This window comes from Ursus maritimus, unplaced genomic scaffold (genome assembly GCF_017311325.1).
Source record: "Ursus maritimus isolate PB19 unplaced genomic scaffold, ASM1731132v1 scaffold_14, whole genome shotgun sequence".
Classification (NCBI taxonomy): Eukaryota; Metazoa; Chordata; class Mammalia; order Carnivora; family Ursidae; genus Ursus; species Ursus maritimus.
In genome coordinates, this window is record NW_024423786.1 from 57573625 (window position 1) to 57595902 (window position 22278).

The 22278-nt window shown below is 63.4% G+C and overlaps 2 protein-coding genes across 4 annotated transcripts in view; one reads left to right on the forward strand and one right to left on the reverse strand.

Moving 5' to 3' along the window:
- POLRMT (RNA polymerase mitochondrial) overlaps positions 1 to 961 on the forward strand; it is a 16666-nt gene extending 15705 nt beyond the window's left edge. For 2 of the 3 annotated variants that reach the window (XM_040629811.1, XM_040629812.1), the window contains 3 exons: positions 482 to 573; positions 655 to 725; positions 808 to 961. In XM_040629811.1, coding sequence (XP_040485745.1) covers positions 482 to 573; positions 655 to 725; positions 808 to 857 — 213 coding nt within the window. In that variant the 3' untranslated portion in view covers positions 858 to 961. The other variant, XR_005834695.1, reaches the window with a different exon arrangement.
- A 664-nt stretch (positions 962 to 1625) lies between these two features.
- Positions 1626 to 20836, reverse strand: HCN2 (hyperpolarization activated cyclic nucleotide gated potassium and sodium channel 2; the record flags this gene model as incomplete). Its single annotated transcript, XM_040628314.1, is given in 9 exon segments — positions 1626 to 1955; positions 1958 to 2424; positions 4393 to 4557; positions 4797 to 5037; positions 7438 to 7584; positions 8911 to 9129; positions 9585 to 9746; positions 10475 to 10898; positions 20310 to 20836. Coding segments are annotated over 9 exon segments (2682 nt in total), but the record flags the coding sequence as incomplete, so codon positions are not given.
- Positions 20837 to 22278: the final 1442 nt, after the last annotated feature.

Below are 22278 nucleotides of genomic sequence, written 5' to 3' on the forward strand. Positions count from 1 at the left end.
GGGGGGGAATGACGGGGGGCGAAGAGTTTCCTTCCTAAGAGAACTGTCCACCCATGTGCCGAGCATGACACGCAGCGGCTGGGACGCACACAGGTGGGGGGTGTGAGCATGCTAGCCGAGTGGTGGGGGGCTTGAGGTGAGGAGGGAAGGAGCAGGAAGGGGGAAGGGACCACGAAGGGCAGCCCCCTCCTCACAGGAGACCCTTATCCTGTGGCAGGAAAGGCCTGACCTTTGTCTCCGTGCACGACTGCTTCTGGACCCACGCGGCTGACGTGGAGGTCATGAACCAGGTGCTGCCCACCCTGTACCCACCCCCAGATGGCAGCAGGCACCCTTGATCCCGTGGCCCTTGCCTTGTGGCACTTGTCAGCCTCGGTCCGGCCATCAGCTCAGGGTTGGGCAGGGGAGTGGTGACCCTGCCTGCCCTCGGCGGCCCAGTCCCGCTCGCCCCAGCCCCTCGCTCCCCCTCCCCCGCCCCCAGGTGTGCCGGGAGCAGTTTGTCCGTCTGCACAGCCAGCCCATCCTGCACAACCTGTCCAGGTTTCTGGTGAAGCGATTCTGTTCGGGCGCCAGGTGAAGTACCCCAACCCCGTGCGGCCGGGCCCACACCTCCCTGCCAGCTTGGCCTCACCCTCACCCTACCCTCGTCTTCAGGTCCCCCAGGCACTCCAAGAACGTGTGGTTTGGCAAGCTGCAGGACACGCTGAAGTCCGTGCCCAAGACAGGTGGGAGCGGGGGCCTCCTGCGTGCTCGCTGGGCGTGGGGTCCTGCGGCGGGCCGCCCCACAGCGTCTGCTCTGCTCTGCAGGGGCCTTCGACCTGGAGCAGGTGAAGCACTCCACTTACTTCTTCAGCTGAGGCTGCGGTCCCCAGCGGTGGTCCCCAGCCACCGTCCCCAGCCAGGCGCCGCGCGGGCAGCCCGTCCTGTACCATAGTGTAAAATAAAGCCGCGTTGTCACCCACGGGAGCCAGTGTCTTCCGCCGGTCTCGGGGCGCCTGACCTCCTGGGACCTGGCGCCGAGCAATCAGAGGCTGGCAGGCTGGACGCCAATGCTGTCGTTTATTGCGCGGAATGGGGGTGTGGGGGTTAGGGGCGTGGAGCGCGGTGGGGGCGCTGCTGCCTCGGCTCTTCAGTACATTCATCACGACGGCGGCCCGGCCTCACCCCCGCGCCCTGGCGCAGCCGGGACTGCTAGCCCCTGGGCGCCGGGCGCTGGAGGGGGCTGGGTGTGCCCGCTCCGGGGAGGTCACCACGGGACGCGCGTGGACGGGGGCCAGACCGGTTATTGCGTGAGCGCGATGGGGGCAGCAGGAAGCCGGCGGGCCAAGTATTGCACTTAAAAAACAGAATCCTCATCGGACGGGCCACCTACGAGGGTGGGGGCGGGCAGGACTCCACAGCCATCTCCTTTCGGCCACGGGGCCATCCCCGTCCCCGTTTCACAGGGAGACTGCCAGGCAACCGAGGTGAAGGGCTCTCCATCGCTCAGAGGCGCGCTGGGCGAGCGCTCGCCGGGGTGGGGGCGGGGCGTGTGGTGGGGCCAGGGCGACTGGGGGCACGGTGAGCTTGAGAGGCTGCCCCGCCGCCCCGGCCCGCCCGTCCGACTACAACTACCTAGGACTCCTCTATGGCTTCTGGCGGGCGTTGCCCACGGTCGGGCAATGCAATGGCATGGCCTTGGTGTGGATGATACTGGCCCCGCCCGCCCGGCCCGCGGCTGGCTGGCGTGGCGAAGGTCGCCAAGTTGACGACGGGCGCGCGCGCTGGAGTCCAGAGCGGGTCGAGAGCCACCGCGGCGCGCTCGGGCGAGAGCTGAGATCCCTGGGTCCGGCTGGGCCTCGCGGCGGAGGCGCGGGCCTAGCATGGCGTGGAGCTGTCTGGCCGGGCGCGGCGAGGTCGCGGCCGGGCCGACCGAGCGCGCCGTGGGGCAGCGAGGGCTGTGACGCTGTGCAGCGAGGCGGGCGCGGCTCTCAAAACGGCGCGCGGGGCAGCGCGGGTCGCCGGGCGGCGGGGAGCCGGGCGCTGCCGAGTAGGCGGTCCGCGGCGCCCGGGGGGCTGGCCGGGCGGCGGAAGCGGCGGCGAGGGCGACGCCCGGAGAGGCGGCGGTGGAGGGCGCGGGCGCGGGCCCCGGGGGCGGGCGGCGCACGAGGCGCGGCGAGCCGAGCGCCAGCGGCCCCACGAGCGGGCGCGCCACCTGCGGGCAGAAGCTCATGGCCACGGCTTGCTGCAGCGTGGCGATGGCCGAGGTGACCTGCGGCGGCGGCGGCGGGGGGAAGAGGCCCACGCGCTGGCCCAGCTCCGCCTGCTGCACCATCTCGCGGTCGTACTTGACGATCTCCTGGATGATGGCGTTCTCCTGGTTGTTGAACACGCCCGAGTTGAGGTCGTGCTGCACTTTGTGCAGCAGGATCGAGTTCTTCTTGCCTGGGGGGCGGGGCAGGGGCGTCAGCGCCGGCTGCGCGCCAGGGGCGTACCTGGCAGGCCACGTGCGGTTGGCTGCGTGCGGCGAGTGCAGCGGCGCCCGGAGTGCACAGCGTGCGTGCGTGGGAGCTCCCCCTACGTGCAGCCGGCAGCGAGGAGTGTGCCGTGTACAGCGCATGTTATCAAGCGCCGGCTGTATACAGCAGGAACATTTTTATATACTGCAAGCATAGGTGGAGCGCCTCCTGCACACATCCAGCAGGTGCTGGGCATCCACTCTATACATCCAGTGCACATACCACTGCGTGTACTGAGTGCCTGCTGGATACAGCAAGAGGGCATCAGCACCTTCTCCGTAGGCCGGTGTGCACAGAGTACCTCTGGCATGCCGCAGGCCGTAGTACCAAGTACCTGCTGGCACCAGACACACACCCGTCGTAGATAATAAACATGCGCGGAGCACCTGCTGTATACAGCAAGCACGTGGAGACTGTGCCCGTGGAGAGTGAGCAGGTGTTGGGCACTTCTGTATGCTAGCACACATAGCTCAAGAAACTGCTGCTCCACGTAAGCACTCCCTGTATACAGCGAGCGTGCATGGAGCCCCTTCTGCCTACAGCTAACAGATACCAACCGTCTGCTACCAAGCAAAACTGAGCACCTACTGTATGTAGTAAGCATGCATGACCTGCTGCCATATATATACAGCAAGCAGGCATCGAGTACCTGCTGTATACAGCAAGCATTAATCCAGTACTTGTGTGTAGTAAGCATAGAGCACCTACTGCATATGTGAAGCAGGCATGAGACACCTACTGTATACGGCCAGTATGCATGGAACACTTCTTGTATGTAGGAGACATGTACTGTGCTGCCACAGTATACAGCAAGCACAGGAAGTGCCCATGACGAGCGCGCAGTGTACCCCGTGTGCAGTCGTGCGTGTACCAAGTACCTCAGTGGGCACCGAGCACACACCGAGAGCATGCGCCAGTGCGCAGCCAGAGGGCCGAGTGCCCGCGACACGCACAGCAAGCGCGTGCCGAGAGCCTCCTGTACGCGGCCGATGTATCTAAGCACCTGCCACTCGCAAATACATTGAGCACCTACTGTATAGAGCGAACTGCTGAGTGCCCGTTGCACATAAACATGAATGGAATGCTTCCTGGATACTGGGAAGTCTTTCCTCTACCACCTCTGCACTCCCCCAGTTCTTCTTTTCCAGGTGTCTCTATTCCCACAACCGCACCAAGGGCCACCATCTGCCTGACTCATACATCTAGTCATCAGCAAGTCCCGAGGGCTCCACCTCCCAACCATTGCTGAGATTACCCTCGGCCTCTCCCGACACCCGAGGCCACCCTGCTCAAGGCCAGGCCCCTGTCTCCCTCCTGTATACTACCCGCCCTTGTACCGTGCAAATCCTATCAGGTCCTTCCCTGCCTAGAACCATCCATGGCTCCCTACTGCTCCCGATTTACAGTCCAAACTCCCGCATCCACAGCCTAGTAGGACCCGTGCGCCCGGTCCCTCCATGCCTCCCCCACCTCCTCCCAGCTTCTCCAGCTCTCAGACCCTGGGCCTTGCACGTGCTGTGTCCACTCCTGGAACATGCCTCGTCCCTTTCTACCTGGCAACAGCTACTCATCTTGGCCTCCACTCAACATCACGAGGAAGCCCCGCCACCCCCACACCCCGTCCTCTGTGACGTAAGCCCGAGGGTGGCCTCTTGGTCCACCATCCACACCTCCTGGCACACTGTAGGGGCTCAACAAACATTTGCCGGGTGAGCAGAAGTTCTGCAACTGCAAACACTCCACACTTCCTCTTCCCCGGGAAACCAGGGCCACGTTTGGCCACGGGACAAAGCAGGTGAGAGAATCCAGTCTGGGACTGGAAGGGCCCTGGAGGGTCAGCCGGGCCACGCCGCCTCACCTCGGGCTGATGCCCCCCGGAGACCAGCCTACTCACCAATGCGGTCCAGGCGGTCGATGGCGACAGTCTCGAAGGCCCGCCGCATCATGGGGTACTCCTCCAGCACCTCATTGAAGTTGTCCACACTCAGGGAGTAGAGGCGGCAGTAGGTGTCGGCACGCACGCTCGCCGTGCGCCGGCCCCGCGTCAGCAGGCAGATCTCTGCATGTGGCCAAGGGCGGCAACCCTATCAGGCCCTCAGCCGCGGGGCCGCACCTCCTTGCCCCCATCCGACCCCGGGGCCCTCCCACTTGCTATGATCACAGTCTAGCCTCCTCACCTCTGCTAGTGCGGCCCTTCCCGACACCCATGCCGGCATTCCTGCAGGCTCCCTGCCTTGCCCTCCACCCCCGGGAAGGGTCCGGCTCTGTCCCCAGCCCCTGGCCCCCACAGACACTCACCCCCGAAATAGGAGCCATCGGACAGCTTCATCTCCTTGTTGCCCTTGGTGAGCACGCTGACCACACCATGCTGGATGAAATACATCTTCTTGCCGATGGTGCCCTCGCGAATGATGTAGTCACCTGGCTGGAAGACCTCGAATTTGAGTTTGGTCAGCATGGCCGTGACAAAGTTGGGGTCAGCATTGGCAAACAGTGGCATCGAGGCCACCAGCTTCCGGCAGTTAAAGTTGACAATTTCCTGTAGGGGCGGAAAGCAGGGGTGACACAGGGCACAAGTCCTTGTTTCCATCTCGCCCTTCCTTTGGGGCTGTCTCCTCCCTCAGACCCTCAGTTTCCTCATCTACCAAAGAAGTTTAACACTGTAGCCCGAAAGCCGGCAGCTCACTGGGCAGACCCCTGGAGCTTTTACCGCCAAAGACAGGAGCAAGAAAAGAGGTGCGCTGATTTCTTGCCAGTTAACTCTGTTAGCAATGCTGGCCACTGCAATTAGGCAGGAAAAAGCCATCAGACATAAGAACTGGGAAGGGAAAAGTGATGCTAAATCTCTTTACTATCTTTTTTAATATGATGACCTGGGAAACCCAAAAGAATCCATGGGAAACTACAACAGTCAGAGAGGTCTGTCAAAATAGCAAGCGATAAAACAGAAAATCAGCACAGAAGCCCAAGAACGGTAAAGGACTCAGTTGTGGCAGAGATCAGGGTGAGGGCGGAAACGTTTCACATCCAACCTGAGCGTTGGTTATGTGAGGGCCTCACGCTCACCCATCGAGTGTGCACTCTTCAGTAAGATACATTTCGATCAAAGGGGGAGCTGAACGTTGAAAATCAACAGCCCTTTCGTATACAAACAAACCACTCGGAAGAGGCCCCAGTAGATGAGAAGACCCTGTTTACACCAGCGGAGAGCTGAGTAAGGCAGCACGGCAGGACCGGTCTGAGGAGAGCGTGGAGACACCCCGAAAGGCACAGTGGGACGCCGGGACACGCTCCATGGTTAGGCAGAACTCCTCACCACCATAAAGACGAGAGACGTCCTTTCTCCCCATTCATCTACACGTGTCCCAGGACCCCAACGGAAATACCATCACGCTGGCTTTGGAATTGCTGAAACCAGGCGAGGTCAGTTAGAACAAATGAGCAAAAGTAGCAGGAAAGCCTGCTAGTGAAAAAGAAGAGCAGAAGGTGGGACGAGCCCTCCAACACACTGAAACTGCCGTTCAGCCTCCGTAAATTCGACCTCGGAATTGCATAAACGCTTAAATAATTACCAAATGTGGCTTGTGAGGGGCTGGGGGAGTGGACGTGGCTAGCAGCCACCAGTGTCCTTCCGAGGGCCGAGGGTTCTGTGCATTTAGACGGTGGTAATGGCTATGCTATAAGCTACTGGACCGCGGGGCGCCCGGCCGGCTCAGCCTGTGGAGTGTGGGACTCTTGATCTCAGGGTCGTGAGTTCGAGCCCCACACTGGGTGTAGAGATGACTTAAAATTAATAAATAGTTTTAAAAACCCCACGAACTACCGGATTGTATGGATTTGATGGTCTTTGGGGTGTCTCTATGAACGAATGAATGCATGAAGCATCCGGTACAATTAAACATATTCAGGGAGGTTAAGCACAGTGCCTGCCTCCTGGGAGGCAACGGTACCCACCCTCAGAAGAAATCCCAGTCCCCCACGACCCTGCTGCCAGCGCCCAGGCCCCATCCCACTGGCCCTCCTCATCCTCACCCTCAGGACGCGCGTCATCTTTCCCTCCTCAGGGCCTTTGCCCTGGCTGTGCCCGCCCCCTGGGACGCCCGCAGGCTCGCCTGGCCTCACTCAGACGTCACCTCCCCACCTCCCGCATCCTTCCCAGAGCTGCTCCTGCATCATCGCGGGTGCTGTAATGGTCCCTCGGCCCCACCTCCCTGACGGCACAGCGCAGGACTCACAGTAGCCACCCAACGACTGTCTGGTGAGGGCTGTGGGCTCAGTCGTGTCCCCCCAAAACATGTGTTCGAGTCCTGAGCCCTGGTACCTGTGAACAGGACCTTACTTGGAAATAGGGTCTTGCAGGTGTAATTAGTTAACACGAGGTTGTACTGGAGTAGGGTGGCCCTGTATCCAGTGACAGGTGTCCTTACGAGAGGAACAAAGACACAGAGGGGAAGAGGCCACGTAATGGCAGAAGCAGCGATGGGGGGGGGGCACATGCCAAGGTACACCAGGAGCTGGGAGAGGCAGGAAGGACCCTGTCCTAGAGCCTCTGGGGGAGGGTGGCCCCAGGACACCTGGGTCGGGGATTTATAGGCTCCAGAACGTGACAGAATCAGTCTCTGCTGTTTTAAGCCACCCTGCTGGTGGGAACTGATCGCCTGAGGCCACACAGGCCGTGAGGGGCAGCGCTCACGCCTCAGGCTGGTGCTCAGCAGGGTCCCAGCGCTCAGTCGAGGCCGACCAGCACCCCAGGCCGGCCCGCTCCAGTCTGCCTGTCCTCTGTGTCCCCCTCTGTCCAGCAAGGGGCCCCAGACGGGGTAGATGCAGTCAGCAGAGGCTGTCGGGGGGACCCGTGGGGCATTGCGGGGGGCGAGAGCGTGTGGCCGTGTCGGGGCGACCCCTCACCCCCGGCACGGGAGCCCCGGGAGGGCGGCCTCACCTCCCGCAGCGGCCCGCTGAGCTCGCCCAGGATGCTGTCCTCGTCGAACATCTTGCCCTGGTAGCGGTGCTCGTAGTACTCGTGGATCTTCTGCCGGAAGTCGGCGGGCAGCTTGTGGAAGGACATGTACTGCTCCACCTGCTTGTACTGCACAACGGGGCGGGCCCGATCAGCGGGGGACCCCCGCCGCCAGGCACCCCGCTTCGGCCCAGGCAGCGCTGCCCACTGTGACAACGGCCACAAACACAGGGGCCCCGTTAAATCTGAATGTCAAACAAACAGCGAAAGCAGTGATGGGTGCCCTGTGCAGGGTCTGGGACGGGCTTGTCCTGACAAGAGTTATTATTCCCCGGGTCCTAAATTTCACCCGGCAGCCCTACCCCTGAGAAAGGGGTGGACGGCTTGACTTTAGGCTGGACTAGACTCCCCAGTCCCCCAAGATCCTTGGCCCCATCCCAGAGGCTCCCAACTCTGTTGGTGGCCCTGGCTCCCCTCCCAAAGATCTTTCCAGAAACTACCAGCTCAGCCCCTCCTGAGCAGGGCGGGGGTGTGGGCACCAGGCGGGGGTGCCAGGCCCTGCTGTCCCCAGGACGGTGGTCCCAGGGGTGCCCCAGCCTTGTTTCCGCCCTGGCTCCGCCTGGACACAGCTGCCCTGAGCTCAGCGGAACCCGTGATGCCGGGCGGGTGGCAGCACCAGCTCATGTCTGGGTGTGAGGCCCGTGGCTTCCGGACAGCCGGGGTGCCTGGCACCAGGCCCAGCTGACCCGGCTGACCCAGCTGGCACTGCTGGGTGCAGCGGCGGCAGGGGGGGGGCATTCGCAGCTGCCCAGCCAGGACCGGCCACTAGGTAGTAATGCAGGCCAGATGGGGTGGCATCCAGGAGGGCCGGCACCTGGGGCCATGGCCCCCTCCGCCCTTCCCAGCCCCCCAGCCTTAGGACTGGCCCTGTGCAGGCTGCCCCCACCCAGAGGCCAGGTCTGAGGGGCCAGACCACCTTCCTCCCCAAGAGGGCTCCTCTGTGGGCCCAGTCACTGAGCATGTCCTCAAGCGACCCCAGAACTTTTAGACTCTTCCCTGTGCCTTCCCTGACCTAGCCCCTCCAAATATGGCCCAGAGACCCCGGGGGGAGCCCCGCCCCCTTGACAGCCCCCCTCCAGCTTCCCCAGCCCCCGTGTTGATCTCTGATGTCCCATGGACTGGCTTTGCTCTGTTTGGACCCCCTGGCTCCCACCCTCTCCTCAGCTTGTGTCCCCCTCGACCTGCCCCACCGTGTCCCCCTGCAGGATCCAGACTTCCCTCCCTCCCTCCCTGCCCATCCTGGGGACCTTCCAGCTCCTGCTAATCGCAGCCACAGACCTCTGTAGGGTCCTCAGCCCCCACGGTCCCCGCCAGCCCTGCCCTAAGCACAGCACAGGAAGCCGGGGGACGGCGGAGTGGGCCCCCAGACCTCCAGAGCGTGCCTTCCCCTCAGACCTTCTCCTGGTACTGGCGCCGGGAGGAGTCCAGGGACTGGATGAGCGCCGTGGCGTGGCCGATGAACATGGCGTAGCAGGTGGCGCCCACAATCATGCTGAGCATGGTGAGCCAGATGTCCGTCATGCTCTCGGGGGCCTGCCGCCCGTAGCCGATGCACAGCATGTGGCTCATGGCCTTGAAGAGCGCGAAGGAGTACAGCTCGCTCCACGAGTGGTTCTGCAAGGCCACGGGGGCAGGCGGTGGGAGGGGGCTCACGGCCCCCAGGGAGTCCCTGGGCCCGGCCCGGTCCCCCACACCTGTGATCGTCTAGACCTGAGTCCGGCGCCCCAGACTCGCCCTGTCCACAGGCAGCGACTCCTCAGCAACAGGTCCTCCCTCCGTGGTTTTGATTCTTACGGCCCTGCTTTCCCATCTCAGGGTTCGGACCAAGTAAAGTAAATGCCTTTTAAATACACGTATGGAAATAAACCACGGCATCACTCGGAAGAGGAAGAGCACTGCAAGCAGACGACCTCACGCCAGGGTGGCGGGAGCTGAGGTTGTCACACCCGTGCAGCAAAAGGGGGGTGGGAAAGGCTGCAAGTCCCAGAGCACCACCGACGGGCGCTGAGTGGGGACCGCGGGGACCGCGCAGCCCGGCCTCGCTCCCCGCCGCGCGGGCCCCGACTCACCACCATGCCGTTGATGGAGACCCAGCAGTTGCGCGGGAAGTCCTGCAGCATGGGCACCAGGAACTGCAGGCAGCCGTCCCAGTGGCACAGCAGCAGCATCATGCTAATGAGGTTGCAGATGCGCATGACCGCGCTCGCCAGGTCGTAGGTCATGTGGAAGATCTGTGGGGCGGGCCAGGGCGTGAGGGTCCCCGGCCGCCGCTTCTCCGCTGCGGGGGCAGGAGGTGCAGGGGCAGGACGAGCGAGCGCCCGGGCGGGACCCGCGCGCCGCGACAGAGGCCGCGGGCGCCCCAGCCGCCCCCGCTGCCCTTGAGATTAGCAAAATACCATAGACGAGCGCTTGTGGCCCCGGTCGGCCGCCCGCTCCTCCCTGCCAGGCCCGTCGCCTCTTCTCCAGGCCCTGTCCCCACCCGCCTCCGCCCTCGGAGCCTTGTGGCAGCCCTGGAAACGGGGTGGGGGGCAATGTGGCTGCCCCCCCCCCCGCCCCTGGAGGACACAGGCGGCAGGAGTCCGGTCCTGACTTCGACTTCGGGAAGAGGGGCGTGATGTCGCTCCTCTGAGCCGAGGGGGCCGCGGTTCCTCCTCTTACAGGGCACAATGAAGCGAGGGGCGTGAATGCGTGAAGGGACGCGCCCCGCATGACTCCGCGCCTGTCTCCCCCGCCCCGCGTGGCTCTGCCCCTGGGCCCTCGCCCTCCGCGCCGCTCGCACCCGCCGGCACCTGGCGCCCTCCGCCCCGCCCCGCCCCGCGCGCATCCGCCCGCACCTGGCGCCCTCCGCCCCGCCCCGCCCCGCGCGCACCCGCCCGCCCCTGGCGCCCTCCGCCCCGCCCCGCGCGCACCCGCCCGCACCTGTCGCCCTCCGCCCCGCCCCGCGCCGCGCCGCGCGCACCTCCTCCCACTGGTGGATGTAGCGGATGAGCCGCGACAGGCGCAGCAGCCGCAGCAGGCTGAGGATCTTGGTGAAGCGCACGATACGCAGCGCCCGCGCCGTCTTGTAGACCTCGGAGTCGATGCCCTTCTCCACGATGAGGAAGATGTAGTCCACGGGGATGGAGGACACGAAGTCCACCACGAACCACGTGCGCAGGTACTTCTTCTTGATCTTCTCGGGGTCCAGGATGATCTCCGTGTTGTCCTCAATCACGATGCCCGTGCGGAAGTTCAGCACCAGGTCCATGAGGAAGAACGTGTCCGAGACCACGTTGAACACGATCCACGGGGCCGTGGTCTCGTCCTTGAAGAAGGTGATGCCCACAGGTATGATGATGAGGTTTCCCACCATGAACAGCAACATGGTGAAGTCCCAATAGAACCTGGGGACGAGGCGCGGGCTGTCACGCCTCCAGGCCTTCGCGCACGCCCAGCCCTCTGCCAGGCGTGACATCCCCACCTCAAATCTGCGCCTGCAAGGACCGGCCCGGAGGACCCCGCCTCCTCCAGCAAAGCCAACACTTTGCCCTTGAGTCACAGCTAGTGTGTACCCTGCCTCCAGGAAGCCCTCCCACCCCCAAACAACACCCCACTGCCCGCTGGGCTCCCCCAGCCCAGGTCCCTCCTGCTGGCCCAGCAACCACCTTGCCTCCTGGAAGAAGCAAGAGACCTGGCAGAGCCCAAGAGATGACCCCCAATTGGTTACATGTTTCCCATGACCAAAAAGGCCCAATGTGTGAGACACAGGGTTAGCGTCCCAAAAAATACTCTGGATGAGAAAGGAGAGGGAGACAAGTGAGGAGGAGGGGGGAGCCGGGGTGGCCAGGAGTGGGGGTGGCGGGGCAGGGGCTGGGGTGGTGGGGCAGGCAGGATCAGCAGTACTCCAACACTGCCTGGAGCAGCTGGGCTCCTGCGTGAGGGCAGAGAAGGGGGGACCCTTGGGGGCCGGAGGCAGCAAGGAAGAGGCCAAGCCCACCACTCCCCCTAGCCCCCTGCCCCAGGCGGCAGGGCTGCCTGGGACGGCAGAAGGAGCTGACGGCATTTCACGGACATTTTCACCTGAAAACGTGAAGACTGGTTGATCCCACCCCCAAATACCCCCAAGGCAGATGCGAGTCCCTGGGGTCAATTCATAAGTCCACCTGGGAAGTGCTCTCAGAGAAAGGCCTGTCTCTGCAAGGGGCATCTGTCGGCCGGCACGGTGCTCTGAATAGAGCATGAGGACCTGCGGGGGTCGGACAGATGCCCAGCACGGCAGCCATGCAGAAAACGCAAATCAAAACTACTCCGAGGAGAAACTGTCTGTTGGTTCCTCAAAAATGTAAACAGAGGGGCGTCTGGGGGACTCAGCCGGTGAAGCGTCTGCCTTCAGCTCGGGTCATGACCCCGAGGTCCTGGGATCGAGTCTGCTTCTCCCTCTGTCCCTCCTGCGGCTCACGCTCTCTTGCTCTCAAATAAATACATAAAATCTTTTAAAAATGTAAACAGAATTAGTGTCTGACCCAACAATTCCACCCCCAGGTGTGAACTCCAAGAACTCGGAACGCACAGCACGTTCACAGGTGCACAGCTCACAACAGCCGAAGGCGGGAGCTTCTGTGGGTCCGCGGATACACACACGGTCCCCCACGCACAGGAGCATCCCTCGGCCGCGAGCAGGAGCGCGGCGCCCACACGCGCTGCCCGGGGACGGACCCCGAGCCCGGGCCGGGGGCAGGGAGGGGGAAGAAGGCAGGGGGATGGAGAATTTTTGGTTGGGAGGATGAGAGTGTTCCAGACACGGATGCGGGTGATGGTTGCACGACATTGTGATTGTATGTAATGCCGATCAGTTGTACATTTTTAAATGATTAAATGATTAACATATCGACACTATAAAAAGGCACACAAGGAAAACTCTGAGACCACGGGGTGGGGGGTCTCAGTGACAAGCAAATGCCCCAGCTCTGGGGTCCAAGCCCACTCACCCTGTCTAGATTCAGGTAAAGGAGGGTCTCAAATTTTGAACAGAGTCATTCATTTTATTTTGCCCTTACTTAACACGGCAGGGAGCGACCCCAACCCCCAGAGCATGTCAGCCCTGCTAGCTCTCACCAGGTCTTCAAGCCCCCGCCCCCGCCCCACCACAGGCAGGTGTGTGCAGGGCTCTCCTGTGGGCCCCGTGCCCTCCCTGTCATGGCTGGAGGCCCCACATGCATTTAGAGAGGACTCGATCACACACGGCCAGGACCCTCACAAGCTTCCACTCCCTGGCCGCTCCTCCCAGATGGATAGAAGAGCAGCCCGAGGTTTCCGGGGGCCTGGGGGAGTTGCCCAAATTAGCACGAATAGGTAAGAAGCCTTAAGATCCAGCCCTGGCTTGGCCACAGTGAGCTCCCTGTCCTGGGAGTCCCTGGAAGCAGGCTCCTTTCTGGACAGCACTGCAAGGGAGGGCTATTGACACCACGCCTGCAGGGTGACCCAGGCATTCCACTTCAGGGAAGTGATCCCAAGGAAACTGTCCAAGAGGAAGAGAAAAAAATTAAAAACCAATTTGTACCAAGATGTTCACAGTAGCTCAGTCTTCGAGAGCCAAAGCTGGAAGGCATCCAGTGTCTGACACCTTGGTGGCAACAACCAGACCTGGGTTGACACCAGGTTCTCCTGCCTGCTGGCAGGTGCCACCCTGGGCAAGTCCCACCACCCCGGGGGCCCACACTCTGCTCTCCATCAGGGAGGAGTCAGGAGTGGCAGCCTTTGAGGGTCCTCCTGGGGCCCGACCCACCCACACCTGGTGGGTGGAGCCTTCTCTGAGTGGATGTGAGGACCCCGACAGTGATGGGAGGGCAGTGACCTCACGGGAGAGCCCGGGGTTCCAATGAACACCTCCAGGGAGCTAAATGGACTGACATCATCTGGGGGCGGGTATGAAGGGCAGAATGCAATAAGTGCTCAAAGCGCAAGGCCTTCCCTTGCTTGAATCGAGACACGGAGTGGGATCTGGGGTTAAGGAGCTCCAACTGCCTGCTCCCCATTCTCAACCCCCAGCATCTCCATGGCGGTAGAGACCCTAACCCACCCCACACCCTCTGTGAACTGAGACCTGCCCCACCCTCCTCCCCAACTTCTGGGCACATGCCCTGGGACAAAGCAAGCAGGAAAAAGTAACTGAGAAGGCCAGAGGGCCTAGAAACCATGGGGTGTGGGGGACTAGAAACCACCAGGGGGCCTAGAAACAATGTATATGGCTGGAGTGTGAGGGCCTCCTTCACAGACATTCTCTCCCTTTATTCTTTTATTTTTAAAAGAGGTTCTGTGTTTTATTTTTATTTTTCATTTTTTAAAGATTTAATTTATTTATTTGACAGAGAGAGAAACAGCACAAGCAGGGGAAGCAGCAGAGGGAGAAGCAGGCTCCCCGCTCAGGAAGGAGCCCCATGCGAGACACGATCCCAGGACCCCGGGATCATGACCTGAGCGGAAGGCAGACGCTTCACCGACGGAGCCCCCCAGGCGCCCCCCCTTTATTCTTGGGGTGGGGGTAGGGGTGGGCATCACACGTCTGCACCCACAGACCAGAGAGGTGACCCAGCCAGGGAGTGGAGGCAAAGAGCTGAGACCCAAGCCTGCCACTCCCAGGACCTGTCCTCTGTCCTCCTGTTTAGGGTAAGGGTTAGCCTTCCTGCAGGCCTGGAGCCCCGGCTACAGGCCCTGGTCCCTGGGGAGTGACCGCTGGCCCTGCCCCTTGGAGCAGCCTGTCTTCCCAGGCTGGGTGGTGTCCTCTGGGTTTACGAGGAGACAGAGAAGAGTCAGGGGGCTGGAGAGGGGCTCTGAGGCAGCTCTGGGGCAGAAAGGCCCAACCCCTGGGCCATCACTAGGGTGACCCACCCAGAGTCCTGACCCTTGTCCCCTCCAGCCCTCCAGTCCCCCTGGAAGGGGGCAGGAGGAGGAAGAGGGACCCCCCACCCCCGCACACACCTACGGAGGGGCACCTGAGGACTGGGACAAAGGATCCAGGCAGGGGACAGAGGAACGCCCCTCCCCCGACGCAGGACCACACTCCTGGCCTGGGACTCATCCTCAGTGCCTCCTCTGCCCCGTCCTGGCAGCCCCTCCTCATTGCCATCCCAGTATGACTGGGTGCAGGGACCACAGGGACCAGCAGGTGCGTGGTGCACAGTCAGCTTTCAGCTCCCTGGGGCCTTCAGTGACTATAATTCAATCCCATATTTTAAAGTCTTTCCTGACAAATAACAGTGAGGCCCCAGTGGGGTCCCCGCTTCTGTGGGAACACCCAGATCCCCACCGTTGTGTCTCCAGTGCAGCCCCGGGAGGGCAGCGGCCTCGTTCACTGAGAAAGACAGACTTGGCTCCAGACAGAGGCCGCTGGGACGACGGAGGGTCTCCCAGGGAGTGCAGGGCCCTGCAGCTGGGAGAGGGTCCCAGGGCCCCGTCCCAGGCACACCCCCACACACCCACATGGGCACGGGCCTTCAGCAGGGGTCCCGGCACTGCCACCGCCCGGGCCCAGTTCCTGCTGGAGCAGTTGCCCTTCCTTTCTCTCAGCTCAGATGGAGAAACCGAGGCACGGTGAGAGCTGAGCAAGAGAAGCCAGGTGTCCAGACTTCTCCAGGCCAGAGATGACGGCCCCTGCCTGCAGCTGACAAGTGGCCTCCACCAGAACCAAGCCCAGATGAGGGCTGGCAAGCAAAGACAGCCCCTCCCCACCCTTCCCCACCCTGGTGGATCCAAGCTCCAGGAATTACAGATCCGGCAAATCTGAGGGGATTAGGGCTGGAGGTCGGTGATTAAGGGCGAGCAGGGGTTGGAGGATTAGAGGGCTGAGCCTTCCGGTGAGGAGTTACAGAGCGTCAGGGATTAGGAAAGGAATCTGCCCAGATTCCCCTTGAGTCCGAGACAGGGCAGGCCGTGGGGGCAGAGGGTATGCCAGGTGCGAGGACCCTTGGCGACCACACAGTCCAGCTCTGCCCTGGTGCCCCAGCCCAGAATGCGGGAGACAGGCTTTCCACACAAACAGATAAATGAACAGGATGCTTTGGAGGGTCACTCTGCAGCCAGAGTGGGTGCGGGAGGCTTCTCAGATGGTGTGGTACTAGGGCCGATGATGGAGAAGTAGCTGTTTGGCAGAGTTTAGGGGACATTGTGCCCCAGGTGGAGGAAACAGCAAGTGCAAAGGTCCTGTGGCTGCAGTGGGATGTCCCCCCTCACGGCCGGCCAGGTGGCCTGGTGCTGGAGCAGGTGTGAGAGGAGATGGGTGAGAGCGGGGGTCAGGCTCTGCGGAGGCTGGGGAGGCTTTAAGTGAGAGGGAAAGACAGACAGCTGTGTATCTTGGGATGCCTGTGCTGGCAGTGGGAAGGTCAGGAAGGGGGCAGAAGGCAGGGTCCAGGAGGCAGATGGGGTGGCCTGTGCTGGCTGGATTTGGGGCAGGCTTCTTGATGGGAGAAATGAGGCAGGGCGTGCCCCCCCCCCCAAGCAGAGCCTTGGTCCTGTTCAGGCCCCATGATGTGAGGCCAAGAGCTTGAAGACATTAAGTTTTTAAAGCAGGGAACAGAAATTCCAGGAAGCCCCTAGAGAGAGGAGGGGGACCTCAGCCACAGCTGACCCCTCCCCTTTCTTCCTGTGGACCATGGAGCTTCCTTCCTCCCACCAGGTGGGCCCTGGGCCTCAAACCCTCCCCTGGGGAAATGGATTTGTCCCCTGTCCTTACCCCACCCCACGAGCCCCCGTGCTGGGTCTGGAGCCAGGGAAAGCCTCATCCCCCTCCCGTCCCCACTACACCCCAGATAATGCAGGGTTTATCCCCCTGAGTTAATGCAGGGATTTGCAGAAAGCACTCCACACCAATCTGAGGCGGATCTCCCGGTCCATCTGGGGTGGGAGACAGGGGCCTCCGGTCCTACCAGTTTCTTCAAGCCAGCCCCTCCACTATCCCAGTCCCCCTGGGAACCCCAGGGGATGTGACACAGACATAGGTCAGCGTCCACTGGTCTTGGCTTTGTCTAAACACCACTGAGGGGCAGGAAACGGACCAGCTCATCTCTTTCCCCTCACACCAGGCCTCCCAGTGGTAGGCAGTCGGGGAATATTGAACTGAAAATCAACAGCAACAGGAGAGACTCAAATCAGACCTCAGAGGCACTTACAGACTTAGGAACGGGTTGAAAACCACTCACCCAAACTCTGTCTGGGTCAATGAGGACTCTTGGCCTCTGGGTCAGTGCTGGTCCAGGTGAAGGGAACAGGAATTAACAGCTTAACTTTGGTTCTGTTCTTACTGTTCTGGAGGGGAGGAGAGGGGCGGAGACCCTGCCAAGGCCCTGGGCACTCAGTGAGGTGCTGGCCGTGGCTGTGGCCCTCCACACAGGCCCCGTGGCTGCTCCGCCCCCTCGCCCTCTGGTTCTGACACCCGTCCCGACTCAGGCACGGACTGCAGGGTGCCCAGAAGGAACAGCAGGGCTTCTGCGGCGGAGCCGTCCCCTGTGTCCCTTGAACTTGGTCTCCCACAAGCTTCCCCCGTAGAAGCAGGGGGAGCATCTCTGCGGCCTTCTCAGTGCCGGCACCACGCTCCCCACAGGCCCAGTTTTCCGAGTGAAGAGACAGCCTCAGAAGGGGCTGGGCTGGTCCAGAGCGGCCCAGGGGTGAGAGTCACCGTCCACCCGGCCCCTGCTCAGGGCCCGTGCATGCCCCTCTGCGAGCCCACAAACACTCCAGACCCCAGGAAGGGACAGGGGCCCCGACAGGCCCTCATGCCCATGGCAGGGGCCGAGAGACAAGCAAGCCACACTGAGTGGAAAAGGCCCCTTCTGACACGAATGGCAGGGTGCACACACGTGAGGGGGAGGGAAAGAGGGCCCAGGGGAGGCGAGGGGCAAGCGGAGAGACCAAGGGTCAGAACTGGGGGGGGAGGGCACGTGAGGGCAAGGGGCAGCCTGTGCAAAGGCTGGTCACTCCAGGGAAGCGGGCAGAGGGGCCGGCGTGGCAGAGAAAGTCAGACACCCCCTTTTGCTCCCACCACCACCTCTCACATTTGGGGAAACCAAGGCAGGGAGGCCCAGAGGGGACTCAAGCGCAGCCATAGGCAGCACAGGGGCTGTCTGCAGACTCTCCACCCGTTCCCACTTGTCAAGAGCTGCCCCTTCTCGAGGCCCCTGCAGACGCCCCTGGCCGCTGGAAGCCCCACGTGGCCTGGGCACAACGAGGCACAGCCAGGTGGTTCCCGTTCACCAGACATTAACTGTCCCGTCGTCAGTGCCAGGTGTGTGCCGGGCCAGTCTGCACGCCAAGGGCTCCACCAGCCAGCCCCAAAGCCGGAGCTCAAGGAGGTGGAGACGCCGCGGCCTGGCGCAGGGAACCTGGGGGCCGGAGGGGGTGCCTCTCTCCCTTTTCAATCCCCTACGGTGTGTGGATACGGGCACCAGAGGGGATGGGTCAGACTTAAAAGGGGGCAAGGGTGGAGAAGTAGGCCCAGAAAGGCCGCTCCCCCCCGCTCTGTGAGAGTTTCTAAAAACTCACTCACACATAGAAACAGAGCGCTGATCCAGGCCCACCCCCGGGTGCCCCAATACCTCAAACAATCCCCAGAACGCCCTTTTCTTCCCACTTCTTCCCGGCGCCGACGGGATGTGGCCAGAGCCTGGGCCGCCTGGCAGTCAAGAGCGCCGACACGGGGGCCAGCCCGCCTAGGCGTAACCACCAGCTCACCCCGACTAGCTGTGCGGTGTTGGTCAGGTGGCTTTTCCTCTCTGTGTTCCCCTCCGTCGTGAGGAACAGCGGCGTCCAGCCCACCACGGACACAAGGGCTGAATCAATACGAGGAAGGTGCTCCCGCAGCACCCGGCCCAGGAGGACCTCAGGGAGCTTGGGGTACCGAAGCAGAAGGGCTCGAAGGGGCACACGGGGGCTGTGGAGGCCCGGCCACATCCCAGCTTGGGAATACCTTAAGCCTTCAATTTGACAGTGTTGCCCCTCGTCCCAACGACAGGATACACTCACCACTCCCTCTCTCAACCCCATTGTACAGTTGATCTGCTCTGCTCAGACCATGTGGCCTGCCCAGGTTCTCACAGGTGACTCTGCTCAAAATGGCACAAGGACCAGCAAGTCCAGCTCCTCCTGGCACGCCCTCACCCCAGACTGCAAACTGCCCCATTGCTGGGGGGGAGGGGGAGTTGCTGCAGGCAGACGTGCTAGAGAAGACCCAGGGCAATGGCTACGTTCTGCAGCCACCTCCCCCTGCCCACTGCGTCCCTGATGTCGTTTCCCAGTGAGCTGGCCAGGTCACAGGAACGTAAGTGGAGACACTGACCCAAGCACTCCCGCCCGGACAACCTAAAAGGGAATGGCGAGCCCTTGTGCAGGTCAGGACCATCCAGATGCACCCCATTTGGAACACCCCCCGGGTCCCCTTATCCCTGGCCTCTCCACGAAACTCAAGCCACTGGTCAAGGCTGTCTTTACCTCCCAGGGAAGGTCTGAAGGGTAAGGAGATGGAATCCCAGTCTCTGTCTCTGACTTGTGTGTCCCTGGGTCCACAGTTTCCCAAGCTATCGAGCACTGGAGCTGTGGAAGGGCCAGGACAAGGGAGAATCCCACAGCCCCCTTTCTGAGCTCCTGAGATCCCGGAGCAAGTGCGGGGGGGGGGGCTCAGGCTTGGGGGAACACAGGGCTTGAGGAAACCCAGCTGCGCGGAGGGCCTTCTGGAGCGCTGTCCGTGGTGCTGAAACTGCACCCGCCCTGAGAGCCAGGCTGGGCGGGCCCTGTGTGGAGCCCCTGCACCCCAACTCACCGCCTCCTTCACCGGTACATAACTTCACAGGCACACACACTGTCCACACGGCTCAGCTCGCACCAACTGCCCGCCAATGTACGCCCACCCCAGGCACACGCACCCCATCTCTCCCCAGCACACCTACCACTCAGACACACCCCTAGGGACCCGCCTGCCCCCCAGATCACTCAGCCCATGGCCCAAGGGCCCACGCCCCCTGCAGTCACATGCTCGTGATCACATACACGGAGCCTGCAGTGATACGCACGGTTCACACTTGCAGGCCACAGGGCGCGCGCCCAGGAACAAGAACCACAAACATACTCGGCCGTGACCCTGCGCTGGGCCTTGCTCGGAGCCTTTCCACGCATCAACCGCCCTAATCCGTATCAACGTCTACACACCCACTGACACATGGGCACGCCACCCAGTGGTTCCGGCTGCTACGGCTCAGAGAAGGCAGCTTGGGAACCTCAGCACGCTCAGCGCCCTGTCCTCGCGCAGTACCCAAGCCCGGGAACCCTGAACGCGCCTCCCTGAGGTGCGGGGCGCAGGTGGAGACGGTGGGAAAGGGCCATGTTCCCTTAACCCCTTCTCCGCCAGCCTCTCTCGGACACGTCCTTCCCGAGCGCCCTTCCTTCCTCCTTCCTTCCGCTCTGCCGCCTTCCCGGCGCCCACGTTCCCCTCTATTCGTCCTCTCCGCCCCTCCGCGCTCAGACCCTGGTCCTGCGGCCCGTGACGCGCGCCCATCCCGCAGGGAGGGAGATGTCAGGGTGCGTGGGAGGGGGCGCGCCGGGGTCACGGCGGGAGCCTGCGCGCGCTTCCCAGTGCCTCTTCAAGGGCGGAGCCTCGCGCGCCCAGGCCATTACGGGGCGGGTCCCGGACGCGCCCGAGGTCACCGAGGGGCCCTGAGGTCACCCACGGGGCGCGCAGCCCCGCCCTCTCCGAGGTGCGCCAAGGACAGCCCCCGCGCGCTTCCGCTCGCGTTGCCCCCTGCGCGCCGGCCGACCCCTCCCGGTGGCTGTACCTGAAGTCGCTGTACGGATGGATGATCCAGGCCCCCGCCGACTTGACGCGCTCCTGCTCGCGCTCCACGGCCTTCTGGCTGCCGAACATCCGCAGCGAGAACTTGTTGACGCCCGGCTGCAGGAGCGCGCCGAACTGGCGCTGCATGAAGCTGGCCTGGCTGCCGCGCGGCTCCCCCGCGGGGCCCGCCTCCTCGCTGCCCGCCTCGTCCGCCGGCCCCGGCCCCGCGCCCGGCCCGGGCGCGGGCCCTGCGGCCGCTCCGCGGCACGAGAACGACACCTTGGCCCCCCGCGCCGGGCCCTCAGGCCCCGCGGGGCTGCACTGCGGCTCGCCGCGCCCGCACTCGCCGTTCGGGCTGCCCTTGGCGGTGCTCGCCGCGCCCGGGGTGCCCGGGCGGCCGCACGAGCTGTCGCGGCTGCGGAGCCGGGCCCGCGGGCCGCCCTCGTCCGTCGCCTCCGGGGGCGCCGCCTCGGCCCGGGGCGGCTGCTGGGGGCACGCGGGGCCCGGGGGCGCGGCGGCGGCGGCGGCGTTGCTGCTGCTGGGGGGCGCGGGCGGCGGCGGCGGCGGCCCCGGCGCGGGTCGCGCCCGGGCTCTCCCGGGCCGCCGCCGCCCCCGCGCGCGTCCATGGCGAGGCGGCGCCGGGCAGTGCGGAGCGGAGCCGCCGCCGCCGCCGCCGGCCCGAGCCCGAGGGAGGGGGGGGAGGCGGGGCCGGGGCCGGGGCGGAGCCGCGGGGGGCGGGGCCGGGGCTGCGGGGGGAGGGGCGGGGCGGGGGCCCCGCCTCTACCGGAGACCCCTCCCGGCTCACCGCGCCCAGACCCCGCGCCGGGAAACTGAGGCCGCTGAGTCGGGGACGGACCAAGGTCACGCGGCCCGAGGCCTTGGAGATCCGCTCAGACCTCGTCCCAGAAAGGGAAACTGAGGCCCGCGAAGCGGAAGGACACGCGCAAGGTCACTGAGGCCAGCCACGGGGCCAGAGCTGTGCTTCACCTGAGCAAGGGGCCTTCTGCGCGCCTCACGGCTCACCGGTCCGGAGGGCGCAGCTGGGCGCAGGGAAGTGAGACCGCCGGGTGCCAGCCTCTTTCCTTTCTATAGGCTTGAGAATTTCCTTTCCGTAATAAAAGGGTGTTTTTAAAGGCCGAAAGAGCCCTTGCTTTGTAATTTGAAGGCCCCGGACAAAGACCCGTGGGAATGTGTTGTGTGTGGAGGGGCAAAATGGGGTCCATGCAGCCAGTCTTCAGGTCCCAGACACCCCTTCTTTCCCACCTCCTGCATGTGAGGAAAACTGGGGCCAACAGGAAGAGCCACCCGATGGTGCTGGTGGCCACCCCCATCCTCAAACAGTGCCCTGAAGTTCAGTGGGGGCTGGGGTCTCCTCTGAGGCTGGTGGTCTTTAAAATGGGGAAGTTCCCAGGGTCATGGTGGGGGGGACCCAGACTCCCTCACCCACACAGAAGTCCCACCCGACTGCCTCATTTCTCTGCCTCTCAGGCTCAGGCCCCAGCTGGCCGCTCAGCCCCCAGCTCTGGGAAGACAGCCGAGGCTCTCGGGCTGGGGTTGGGGGGTTATTTGGTGTTAGGTGGCATGGGGGCACAGGCCCAGGCCCCCATCCCAGCTCAACCAGAGGGTGGGGGGAGGTGTCCTGAGAGGCAGGTAATGGAGGGAGACAGTGGAGAAGAGGAGGAGCGTCCTGGACTCCTGGGAGCCTCCCGCCTTCACAGCACTTTTCCGTGGGTGCAACTACGGGCTGGTGTGTCTGGCCGCGGAAGCAGAGATGTAACTTGTCTCTGCACACAGCAGGCACTCATGGGTGACTGAGGGATGGACTGAGCCGGGCCATCGTGAGCCCCCCCCCCCCAGGCTGCCTCAAGCCCTGGGACCCCCTGTGCTTCTGCGAAGCAGGTCAAGTGTCCCAGGGGGCCACTGCCACCATGCCTTGGGCCAGGCCAGACCTGCAGCCACGGGGGGGGGGG